This window comes from Lolium perenne, chromosome 6, assembly GCF_019359855.2.
Source record: "Lolium perenne isolate Kyuss_39 chromosome 6, Kyuss_2.0, whole genome shotgun sequence".
Lineage (NCBI taxonomy): Eukaryota > Viridiplantae > Streptophyta > Magnoliopsida > Poales > Poaceae > Lolium > Lolium perenne.
The window spans coordinates 49,884,542-49,897,612 of NC_067249.2; the positions used below are offsets into that span (position 1 = coordinate 49,884,542).

The 13,071-nt window shown below is 51.6% G+C and overlaps 1 protein-coding gene across 1 annotated transcript in view; it reads right to left on the bottom strand.

Annotated features, from left to right (window-relative positions):
- Positions 1–4,637: 4,637 nt before the first annotated feature.
- Positions 4,638–13,071, bottom strand: part of LOC139832382 (uncharacterized) — a 38,739-nt gene continuing 30,305 nt past the window's right edge. The window contains exons 3-4 of the mRNA XM_071822127.1: positions 5,393–5,704; positions 4,638–5,158 (exon numbers count right to left, since the gene is read on the bottom strand). Coding sequence (XP_071678228.1) covers positions 4,638–5,158; positions 5,393–5,704 — 833 coding nt within the window. The remainder of the gene's footprint in view (positions 5,159–5,392; positions 5,705–13,071) is intronic.

Here is a 13,071-nt window from a genome sequence, read left to right on the forward strand (position 1 = left end):
AATGGCTGGCTGGATTTTGAGGAGGCCTTTGTGAGCAATTTCAGCAGCACCTATCAGAGGCCAAACAGGCCGCAACAACTTGCTCTGTGCGTGCAGCGCCCGAACGAAACAGACCGAGATTATCTAGCCCGGTGGAACACCACAAGGAACTCCTGTGAGGGGGTGATCGAGGCACAAGCCATTGCTTGGTTTAGCAGTGGATGCAGAAGAGGTTCACCGTTGTGGCAAAAGTTGCAGCGCAACATGCCGACAACGTTGGCAGAGATGATACGTGTGGCGGATAGCTATGCGTTGGGAGACCCAACGCAACCGGCAGTGCAACCGGAGCCGGAACAGCCGCGCCACGAACAACACCGGGACAACCGGAATAACAAAAGAAGGGAAGATTTTCCGGATCGAAGGTACGGTCCGCAGCAAGTTGCTGCTGTGCAGGAAAACTTTGAGGCCAGCGACAGCCAGAGGCAAAAAACCGGATCGCAGCCATGGGCGGGTCCTAAGAAACAATGGGTGGAAAAGAAACCCTGGGTCCAGAAGAAGAACTGGCGAGAACCCGCGAAATACACCATGGAAGCTGCCATGGATCAACCTTGCCGGTGGCACACGCCGAATTCGGCACATCCGTCAAACCATCTGACGAAGGATTGTACCTGGACCAAGTACTTGATGCGAAAAGGAACAGTAAAAGATGCGCGGCCACCGCAAGACATGCCGCGGCAGCAACAACAGCTACCGCCACCACCACCACTTACCGGGGCAAACGCCTTACCGGTGCAGCCAAACCGGCAGCAGTACCAGCAAGTTAACCGGGTGGAGCAAAATGATAACCAGCCACCTCCACCGGCACCTTTAGGCCGGAATGTTTACGAAGATCCGCATCTGTGCTGTGTTGTCTTTGTCACTGAGCCAACAGACCGGCAAAGTGTACACCGGCGCTCCATGGAGGTCAATGCTGTGATGCCGGCAGTTCCCAAGTACATGATGTGGTCCAATCAGGAAATTACCTGGTCATCCAAGGATCACCCAAAGATCATGCCGAATCCGGGTGGATATGCTCTTGTTGTGGACCCGATCATGAAAGGGCCGCAAACTCGAGTGAAGTTCAGCAAGGTGCTGATAGACAATGGCAGTAGCATCAACATCATGTACAAGCACACCATGCAAACGCTGGGCATAACAGAAAACATGCTTCAGCCAACGCGCACAACGTTCCATGGGATCGTCCCTGGCTTGTCCTGTGCCCCGATAGGAAAAGTTCGGGTGGACGTGGCATTTGGAGGACGTGACAATTGCCGGGTGGAAAATCTGGAGTTTGAGGTGGTGGATCTGGACAGTCCCTACCATGCATTGCTGGGGAGACCGGCGTTGGCTGCTTTCATGGCCACCACTCATACGGCTTACCTCAAGATGAAGATGCCGGCACCTCGTGGGCCATTGACTGTGGTGGGAAACTATAAGATCTCACTGGAAACTGCATCTGCCGGATCAAACCTAGCAGAATCGCTGGTGATCGCGGAGGAAAAGAAAAGAATGCAGACAGCTGTTGCGCTGGCTCAATCCTCACAAATGAGTTTGGCGGCAATGAGTGAAAACATGGGCACACCGGCATTCAAGCCAACCAATGAAACAAAGAACATTGTGCTGGATCCGGCTTACCCAGAGCGCACCGTTCGTATCGGCGCCGGCCTTGATCAAGCATAGGAAAGCGCGCTCGTCAGCTTCCTCCGTGAGAATCGGAATATCTTTGCCTGGTCAACTGATGATTTGGTAGGTGTTCCGAGGGAGCTGGCTGAGCACTCTCTAAACGTCCGGAAAGATGCCAAGCCGGTGCGGCAACCACTGCGTCGGTTCGCTGAAGACAGAAGAAAGATCATAGGAGAAGAAGTAACCAAGCTGCTTGTTGCCGGATTCCTTGTTGATTGGGCGGAGATGCAATACAAACCGCCAGATCAGAGGATAGAATACTGGAAGATGCACTTTGATGGATCTAAGCTCAAGGAAGGTCTAGGTGCCGGTGTGGTGCTTACTTCACCAAAAGGAGACCACCTCCGGTATGTTTTGCAAGTACATTTCAGGGCATCGAACAATGTCGCTGAATATGAAGCTTTGATACATGGGCTTAAGGTCGCAAAAGAAATCGGTGCACACCGGATCATTTGCTATGGCGATTCAGACCTTGTGGTACAGCAGTGCTCAGGAGATTGGGATGCAAAAGACGCCAACATGGCCTCGTACCGGTTTCACGTGCAAAAGATTGCCGGATTCTTCGAAGGATGTGAGTTTCACCATGTGCCGCGAGCAGAAAATGAAGCCGCGGATGCTTTGTCCAAGTTGGGCTCATCTAGGCAAGAAATTCCTCCCGGAATAGCTTTGGCTCACCTAAGAGTGCCATCGATCAAGCCGAGCCCGGAATCAGAATCAATTTTTGTACCAGAGTCACACGTAGTACCCATGGATATCGATGAAGGGAACCCGGGACTGCCCGGCAAGCTCGGGGGCTCCGGTAGGCTCGGGACTGCTGTACCCATACCGGAAGAACCGAGGCTGGTAGATAGCATGGAGATAGATGCACCGGTGTTTTTGGTTCGAGAAATACCATCATGGGTTAAACCTATTAAGGAATTCCTGATCAGCGGCACCTTGCCGGCTGACGAAAATGAATCAAGGAGGATACAAAGAAGGTCCAAAGCTTACACATTCATCAATGGTGAGGTGTACAAGAGAAGCGTTACCGGTGTCCTTCAAAGATGTGTGGAACCGGAGGAAGGAAAAGAAATGCTTGAGGAAATTCACCAAGGAGAATGTGGGCATCATGCTTCATCAAGGGCTTTGGTAGCAAAAGTATTCCGGCATGGGTTCTATTGGCCCACCGCTTTGGAGGACGCCGAGGATTTGGTAAGAAAATGCAACGGCTGCCAGAGGTACGCCAAGCAAAACCATACCCCAAAGATCCGGTTTAAAGACAATACCGCTAACATGGCCATTCGCTGTTTGGTGCCTTGACATGGTTGGACCATTCAAAACTGCAAGAAGCAGCATGACTCACATCTTGGTCATGGTGGATAAGTTCACCAAGTGGCTGGAAGTAAAACCTATCGCAAAGTGTGATGGGCATACAGCTGTGAAATTCTTGAAAGATGTCATTTTGCGGTATGGATACCCGCACAAAGATCATCACCGATAACGGAACCAACTTTGCTCAAGGTGAGTTCAAAAGGTTCTCGTGAAGAAAAGAACATCCGGTTGGATTTGTGCTCGGTGGCACATCCATTGTGGCAATGGCCAAGTAGAAAGAATGAATGCCTTGGTGCTTTCCTATCAAGCCTAGACTCATTGATGCGGTGGAAAAGTCACCGGGATGTTGGCTCGATGAGCTACCATCGATCGTGGAGTATAAGAACAACTCCAAACCGGTCTACCGGATACACTCCCTTCTTCATGGTTTATGGAGCAGAAGCGGTGATACCAACCGATATCATCCATGATTCACCAAGGGTACAGCTCTATACTGAGCAAGAGGTCAAAGAGGCCAGAGAAAACGATGTGGACTTGCTAGAAGAAGCAAGAGAGCTGGCTTTGGCAAGAACAGCCATTTACCAGCAAAACCTAAGACGCTATCATAACCGGAAGGTTAACCCAAGAGTTTTCCGGGAAGGAGATCTTGTACTTCGCACAGTGCAGCGCACTGAAGGCCGGCATAAGCTTTTGCCACCGTGGGAAGGTCCCTTCATTGTAAGCAAGGTGCTTCACAATGATGCATACTACTTGATAGATGCACAGGAATGGAAGAAAGGAAAGGCGGACAGGTCCGGCGAGGAGAGCAAGCGTCCATGGAACGTAGCTCTGTTGCGTCCTTTCTACTCTTGAAGTGGTGGTGTAAGAAGTTCCTTTTTGTACCTTATATGCTATGAATAAAAGATGCCGGAACCTTGAGTGAATCTCGGGACTACCCCAACTTAAGTTGCATGTAACTTGTCTATTTTTTCAGTTTACCGGTTGCTTATTGAATGTTTTTTCTTTCCGGTTTAGTAGTGTGCTAAATCCTACCGGAGTCTTCGACTCTGCTGCTGTCCGCAAACCGGCTTCATGGCAAGCAAGATAAACCGGTAGGGGATAAGCACATGAACTGCGAAAAGGGAGAGCAGGAAAGAACAATCTGAAAAATTTAATTAACCCCGGTTAAACCTGGTTTTTGCAAAATTTCAAAGTTATTTCTAAGTTCAAGAAGATGCTTGTTTGGTGAAAGAACCTTGTGCTCATACGCCAAAGAACGCCCAGAGAAGGCAGGCAGAGCCAAGGCAAAAGAACCAAGTATGCATCAAATTGGATGCGGAAGCAATTGAGAAATCTTTGCAGTGCAGGATAAAAGCGGAACCAAAAGCAAAATATGCTAAGGCAAACTCATAAGTACTTAGCTACCGGTATAACTTACCGGCAGGAAATGTTGTAGCACAACCACAGGCAAACTTAAGTTTTACATCATAAGCCCCGGCATTCCGGGGCAGAATTTAATAGATATTGTCTTAAAGCAACAGGACCAACAGATATAATGAGCAAACACTTCAAAGGAAATCATCATGCAGCAGGCTTCCTGGAGGAGCATCGCCGGCACCAGCATCGCCCAGACCTCTTCTTCGGCTTCACCCTCCTCCTCGTCGAGATAATCCGTGACGCCGTGGAGGGGGAGGGATGAAGGTGCGCATGTCGGCATACTCCGCGATGCGGTACGCGCGATCCTGCCGCTTGGCGGAGAGGATCGGGTCCAGATCCGTTTCTGCGCCTTCGCGCACGCCGGTAAGGGCGTCCAGATTGAGCTCCGGGTACCAGGAGCAGGCGACGCGGAGGGCGGAGTCCGCTCCAGCGCGGGCAGCAGAGCACTGCCACTCGCGGATCCTCCTGCCGGCACCTTTCAGGCGGTCGTTGATGAGGGAGAAGGTGTCCGGCACCTCCTCGCCAGGCCATAAAGTCCTGTATAGCTGGGTAGCTACATCAGGGATGTCCGAAAGATTGCGGTCTATGCAGCGCATATGGGACACCCGCGCGTTAAGCGCGACCAGATGGTCCTTGGGCGTCCATGGCACGGTAAGATCCGCTTGGCCTTTGTCCTTGCGCTGCGCGTCGACCTTCTTGACGGCATACCTCTGCGAGTCCGGAAAGAGGCCTGTGCAAAGAAAGAAAAAGCTTAAGGAAAAGAGTCCGGAAGAAAAAGAGACCGGAAGAAAAAGAGACCGGAAGAAAAAGAGACCGGAAGAAAAAGAGACCGGAAGAAAAAGAGACCGGAGAGAAAAGAATCCGGAAGAAGAGAGACCGGACGGAAAGATAGCGGAAACAAAAATGGGGTCGAAGGAAAAAAGGCTCGTATGCAGTAGTCAAAGTGTAAAAGAAAACAACTTACGGAGGGCAAGTGTGTCGGTCTGCAGGATCAGCTGATCGCACTCCTTGTGCCCCTCCTCCAGCCGCGCGGCCTTCTCCTCGGCACCCTTCCGGGCCTTGGTCATCTCCTCCAGCTCTGCCCGCAACACCACAGTGGCATTGCAGGCATTCTCCAGAGCCTCGTCCAACTTGGCCGCTGCGGTCACTTCAGCGGCCTTGAGGGCCTTGGCGTGGTCAAGCCCCAGCTGAATCAATCGAGACTTGAGCTCCTGGTAGCTGGTCTTGAGGGCGTTTAGCTCCGCCCGGTGCTGCCGGCAGAGCTCATCCTTCTCCCCTGTAACCGGAAAAATGAGTGTTAGCAAGGCTACACTAGTAAAACTGAAAAGAAACCAAGTTCAAAGGAGAAGGGAAAAATAGTACGTTGGGCCGTGGCGAGCTGCTCCTTGAGAGCATCGATGGAAGCTTCCGGGATCACTGTTGAACAGAAATTGTAAATATCACAAGGAAAAGAGGTTTCCGGTAGCAAAGATGCCGGTGAAACGAAAAACTTACCTTGGCACTTGTCATGTGCCTCAGCGAGCTCCCGGTGCTCCCATAAAAGCTCCTCGAAGAGGGCCTTCCGAGTGTCGGCGGTGACCTGTTCAAGAAAAAGAAGAAATAAGGTAAAATTTTGTGCTAAGAACCAAGTTCTTAACCCGAAACTCGGGATCGGGCAAAGGCCGGTTTTGCGCATTTCTAAGGTAAATTATGTGTTAAGAAGAAGATGTTTAACCCGAAACTCGGGGATCTGGCAAGGCGGTTTTGCGCTAAAAACTTAAGTTAAGTTTTGCGCTAAGAGCTGCGCTCTCACCACAAAACTCGGGGACTGGAAGATAGACAAGAGAGAAACCGGCATGAAACTAAGGAAAAGATAAAGCAGAACCGGAAACGAAGAAACCGGCAAAGGTTGAAAGTTAATAGAACATACCGTCGATTGTTCGTGGAATCGTACCACGCGCTGTCAAGCTCTTTTACGGCAGCCCGGAGCCGCATGAAGTGCTCCTCGTAACACCGATCCCCGACAGGATCAGGTGCCGGCAGCCGATCCTTGCCCATGCCGCGGGTCGCCGGAGTGATGTCCGCGGCGTTCCACTTTTGGGCATACGGCAGGAGGTGCCCTGTGTCCCGGCCTTGGCGCTGGAACTCCGTAATGCGGCCGAGGAGGCCGGTGGCCTTCATGCCGGCGCTTTGGCAGCCTTGGAGACGTGCAGCACCAAGGGCTGCTGGCCGCCCGAAGGGCGCTGGAGGCCGTCGCCTTCCCCTTGATGAGCTTGGAGGGCTTGGGCGGCGGCGCGGTAGAAGAGGCCCCGGAAGTCTTAGCCGGCGGCGGCGCGCCAGAGCGGCCTTGGAGGGCTGGGCGCGAGGAGCCTCGTGCGGAGGCATGAGGATGGTGCGTGGAGAAGGGGAGCGCTAGGAGCGTCACCCGTCTTGGAGCCTTCCGGCGCGGGAAGATTCCGGCGCGGAGGTTGTCTTTTCGAGGACGGGAGGAGCAAAGGCTCCGCCCGCCCGGCAGCTTCTTCTTCTCCGCGCCGGCGCCGGTGTTGCTGGCGCCGGTGTCTTGGTGTTCCGGGAGGAAGGAAAGATCCTCCCTCCGTGCGGTGATCTGACAGTGAAGGGGCCGCACGCCCCGAATTTGTTGTGCCCCCCGAAAGGGAGGCAGAGGAGTTGCCGGCACCAGATGGTGCCGGGCTTGAACGAGGAGGAGGGGTTGAGGTCCTTGCGGATCCCTCAGAGCCCGATGGCCTTGGGCCAAGCTTGAGAGCAGGGCTGAGAAAAGAAAAAGACAAGTGGTTGAGAAGAAGCAACCGGAAAAAGAACTTAGCAAAAAAGGAGGCAAGCCGGAAAATGAAATTACCCGGAAGCGGTTGGCATCGCTTTGCGCCCGTAGCGGCGCACGCCCACTTCTTTCTCCCCTCCCCACGGGCTCCGTCCGGAAGCGCTTGGAGGGAGGAGCATGGCTGGAGCCGGCGCAGATGCCGGCTGCTTGTTCTTCTGGCCCTGGGCCATGAGTTTGTCCACAAACTCAGTGCCGGCCTCGGCGCGCAGGGCGGCACGCGCTCGTGGATCTGTGAGTTGGATATGGCTAAGAAGCAATTCGCAAGAAAGCGATAATGGCAAAGTATAAGAAGCCGGAAAAGAAAATACCTCGAGCACAACCAGCTCCTCCGGATTTCCGGTGGGCTCGGCGGGTCCCGGCCAAGGCGCGCAGCCGGAGTCTTCCCCATCTTCAGATCCTTCCAAAAGATGTAGGGATCCGGGTCGAAGGAGTCAAAGGCACGCTTCCGGAGAGGTCCTCGCGGCTCTGCCTGGATAGAGGGGAAGCGGTCCCTGGCCTGAAACAAGGTAAAAAGATGGTTAGCAAAAGCAGAAACTTACCGGCAAAGACAACCCCAAATTGCGCAATCTCTTACTTCTTGGGTCGGACGGTTAGAGAACCGAGGGGAAGGAGGCCCCATTCCCACGCAAAAGGCATAGCAGTTTGACAAATCTGCTTGGCCTTGAGAACAACGTCTTTCTTGTCGAGAGCGCGGCTCGTGATCTTGGTAGGATCGCTGGGCCATACATCTCGCTCATCCTATGTGCGCGGCGCTTCGCAGGAAGCACCCGGCGCGATATGAAAGTCCGGATGATATCGTCGTAACGTATGTTGGTCTCCTTCTTCGTAGAGGCCAAGAAACGCACTACCCGGTTGGTTTCGGCGTGTTCCGTCCTTGGGTTGTAGCTCCAGTTGGTTCTACCGGGGGCCCCGCTTGATATGGAGGAAGATTGATGCGATCAGCGCGGCCGGTGTTCTTCACGTAAAGAAAGTTCCTTGCCAGGTGCGGCAAGACTCGAGGCCGGAAAGCTTAAGAAAAGTGCCCCTTGGCGGGAGCCGACGATGCAGGAGCCGCACCGCACGGGCGGCTTGGGCTTGGGGATCTCCTTGCCCCGGACGGAGTTGATCCGCAGGTTGAAGAAACGGGCAAACGTCTCACGAGTGGGACGAATGCCGATGTAAGCCTCCATGAAGGTGGCATAACACGAAAGATAGAAAAGGGCGTTGCCAGGAAGGTGGTGAGGTTGGAGATCGTAGAAATCCAGGAAATCCCGGAAAAAGGTAGAGGCAGGAAGGCCGGGCCGCGCTCAAAGTGAGCGAGAAAAACAACATGCTCGCTGCCTTCCGGATCCGGTTCGATCTCGTTATCCGGAATCCGGCAGGCAACTCCTTCCGGAATCCTCCGAGACCGGCAGCCCAATCGATCTCAAACTCAGTAACGTAGGAGCCCATCCAGGCTCCGCGGGTGGTTGGGGAAGGCTCCTCGCCGGAAGATTGGCCGGAGCTGCTAGAGGCTTGACCAGAGCCATCGGCCTCTTGGCTACCGGAAGCTTGGCTAAAGCTACCGGATTCTAGGTGGCCGCCGGACTCTTGGGGTCACCGGATTCCCGCCGGTTGCCGGAATCGGTTTCCATTGGATCCGAGGCCGTAGATTCACCGGGAGAAGGTCTACGGCGCTTGAGAGAAAGAGAAGAAGAGGATGCAGAGGAAGATCCCTCGTCAGACATCGCAAGGATGGGCGGAGAAACAGGAATCCCAAACTTCAACCCCGTGTGAAGATCTACGAGTAAGAAGAAAACCAAAGAAAAGGAGCAAATAAGAACACCAAAGGCTCAAGATCCGGAAAGCAAGCGAACGGCGAGTAAAGCAAAATTGATACCAACCTTGAGCGGCGCGGACGCTGAGGGGAGTGTTTGTCGGGCGGTGGAGCGGCTCTCAGTCGCCGGCGAGCTCCGTCGATGGCGAAGCGGAAAAGCTCGCGAAGAAGCACAAATGCGGCGGACGCGAGGAAGGTGCTGCCAAAGAACTCCCGCACGGCGAAGTTCGGCGGAGGGGCGGCGAGTTCGCCGGGCGCCGGAGCTTGAACGGGCGACGGCGGACGGAGAGCGGCGGAGGCGCAGAGGCGTGGAGCTCTGTGCGCGAAGGAGGAGAATGCGAAGAAGATGAAGGGGAACGGGCAGTTGTGCTTATATAAGAGAGAGAAAGTGGGCAGCGAACCGCTGGGCCGCGGCGGTTCGCCTCGCGGCCCGCGACGGTTCTCGCACCTTGGGCCGCCACGTGGCGAACGGATACACGCGCGAAAAACGGAGGCCACACGGAGGCGCACGCGGGATCCCGAAGAGGTAGTGGGATCCGCTGCGGTGCATTAAATGCGTGCGCGGGAGTCGAAACGATGTGACAGCGGGCACTGGCGCGTCAGTTACAGTGCGCATGTCACTGACAGGCGCGGGGCCCGATATATTCTCGACTTCGCCGAGGAAGGAGCAGAGACACGTGGTGCCGGAAAAAAGAGATGCCGGAACGAGCCTTGCACAGAGAAGATAAGTAACAAGGGTAAAGGAGCCGGAACTAAGCTCAAGAGATGAGTGTCTAAACCGGGCTCTTAGAAAGATGAAAACTCGGCATGGTCTCAGGATAAAATCCTCCAGGCTATACCAGCTTCGGGGACTAATGTTGGGGGGATAACCCCCGGTATGCCAAAGGCATGCCAAACCGGATGGTTTGAGCCATCGAGATACCGGTTTAATGTTCTTGCCGGAAGCCTAGAAGGAATCCGGGAGAGCAAGGCTAAGCCGGTATCCCCAAAGGGGTATGCCGGGACCCGGTATAAAAGATACCGGAAAGGAGAGCCTGTCGGCAGGACTGGTCAAAGATTCTCTTCAGAGCAAGAAGACAAGGATGAGCTACGCCAAGTAACTTTATTCAGAGCCCTGGCGCCAAAGAGAGAGGTGACGGAGAAAGAAGCCGGGGGACGTCAGCTTCTATGATAAAAGAAGGCCCCGGTGTCATCTATGATTAAAGTAGCTTTGTACAGTAGCCAGTTAAAGTAGCTTTGTACAAGAACTCGTAAAGTAGTTTGTCCAGTCAAAGATGCCATTAGGGTTTCTTGCAGTGTAAGCCACCCTCTCCCCTATATAAGGAGAGGGGGCAGCCCATCTTCACGGGCAAGTATGTACGCGTGTATGTAGGAAGGCAGAGCCTGTAACTTGTGTGAATCTATGAACATGGTGATCTAGAGGGAGTTCTTCCTTGTGTCTTTCTTCTTCAACTTCTGGCCTTGGCCAAGTTCTTGAGGAAACCATCCGGAATCTCTTCCCACCTGATCGCAAACCCTCCCCCGAATCCTCTTGCGTCCATTCGGCCCCAATCTAAGCCATCCTATGGCATCTGCTCGTTCACCACGACGACACCTGCATATATCAAGAAGACTCAAGCGTCTAAGCTTGGGGATGCCCTAGGCATCCCCTTCTTCATCGACAAAATTATCAGGTTCCTTCTCTTGAAACTATATTTTTATTCGGTCACATCTTATGTGCTTTACTTGGAGCGTCTGTGTGCTTTTATTTTTGTTTTTGTTTGAATAAAATTGTATTACATCATGCTTGTGTGGGAGAGAGACACGCTCCGCTGTAGCATATGGACAAGTATGTCCTTAGGCTCTACTTATAGTATTCATGGCGAAGTTTCTTTTTCGATAAATTGTTATATGGTTGGAATTGGAAAATGATACATGTAGTAATTGTTATAATGTCTTGGATAATGTGATACTTGGCAATTGTTGTGCTCATGTTTAAGCTCTTGCATCATATACTTTGCACCCATTAATGAAGAAATACATAGAGCATGCTAAAATTTGGTTTGCATAATTGGTCTCTCTAAAGTCTAGATAATTTCTAGTATTGAGTTTTGAACAACAAGGAAGACGGTGTAGAGTCTTATAATATTTTCAATATGTCTTTTATGTAAGTTTTGCTGCACCGGTTCATCCTTGTGTTTGTTTCAAATAACTTTGCTAGCTTAAACCTTGTATCGAGAGGGAATACTTCTCATGCATCCAAATACTTGAGCCAACCACTATGCCACTTGTGTCCACCATACCTACCTACTACATGGTATTTCTCCGCCATTCCAAAGTAAATTGCTTGAGTGCTACCTTTAAACAATTCAAAATTTATCACCTCTGATTTGTGTCAATGTTTTATAGCTCATGAGGAAGTATGTGGTGTTTATCTTTCAATCTTGTTGGGCAACTTTCACCAATGGACTGGTGGCTTCATCCGCTTATCCAATAATTTTGCAAAAAGAGCTGGCAATGGGATTCCCAGTCCCAAATTAATTAACAAAAATAGACACTCCTCCATGGTATGTGATTGTTGGACGGCACCCGAAGGATTCGGTTAGCCATGGCTTGTGTAAGCAAAGGTTGGGAGGAGTGTCATCATAATAAAACTAAAATAAAAAGGCACTCCTTCATGGTATGAGATTGTTGGCAGGCACCCGAGGATTCGGTTAGCCATGGTTTGTGAAAGAAAGGTTGGAAGGAGTGCCACCCAAAAATAAAATAAAATGGGAGCCGCTCTTTGAAGGTTTGCCTGGCAAGGGGGTTAGAGTACCTGCTACCATTCGTTGACAACAACATACACCTCTCAAAACTTTATTTTTATGCTCTCTTTATGTTTTCAAAATAAAAGCTCTAGCACAAATATAGCAATCGATGCTTTTCCTCTATGGAGGACCATTCTTTTACTTTCAATGTTGAGTCAGTTCACTTATTTCTCTCCACCTCAAGAAGCAAACACTTGTGTGAACTGTGCATTGATTCCTACATATTTGCTTATTGCACTTATTATATTACTCTATGTTGACAATATCCATGAGATATACATGTTACAAGTTGAAAGCAACCGCTGAAACTTAATCTTCCTTTGTGTTGCTTCAATACCTTTACTTTGAATTATTGCTTTATGAGTTAACTCTTATGCAAGACTTATTGATGCTTGTCTTGAAGTGCTATTCATGAAAAGTCTTTGCTATATGATTCACTTGTTTACTCATGTCATATACATTGTTTTGATCGCTGCATTCACTACATATGCTTTACAAATAGTATGATCAAGGTTATGATGGCATGTCACTCCAGAAATTATCTTTGTTATCGTTTTACCTGCTCGGGACGAGCAGAACTAAGCTTGGGGATGCTGATACGTCTCCGACGTATCGATAATTTCTTATGTTCCATGCCACATTATTGATGTTATCTACATGTTTTATGCACACTTTATGTCATATTCGTGCATTTTCTCGGAACTAACCTATTAACAAGATGCCGAAGTGCCGGTTCCTGTTTTCTGCTGTTTTGGTTTCAGAAATCCTAGTAACGAAATATTCTCGAATCGGACGAAATCAACGCCCAAGTTCCTATTTTCACCGGAAGCATCCGTAACACCCGGGAAGGACCGGAGGGGGGCACTGGGCCCTGGACCATAGGCCGGCGCGGCCCAGGCCCTGGCCGCGCCGCCCTATGGTGTCGTCGCCCCTTCGACCCTCCTGCGCCGCCTCTTCGCCTATATAAAGCCCCTGGATCGAAAACCCTGATAAGTTGGACGAAACCCACAGAAACCTTCCAGAGCCGCCGCCATCGCGAAGCCAAGATCTGGGGGACAGGAGTCTCTGTTCCGGCACGCTGCCGGAACGGGGAAGTGCCCCCGGAAGGCTTCTCCATCGACACCGCTGCCATCTCCACCGCCATCTTCATCACCGCTGCTGCTCCCATGAGGAGGGAGTAGTTCTCCATCGAGGCTCGGGGCTGTACCGGTAGCTATGTGGTTCATCTCTCTCCTATGTGC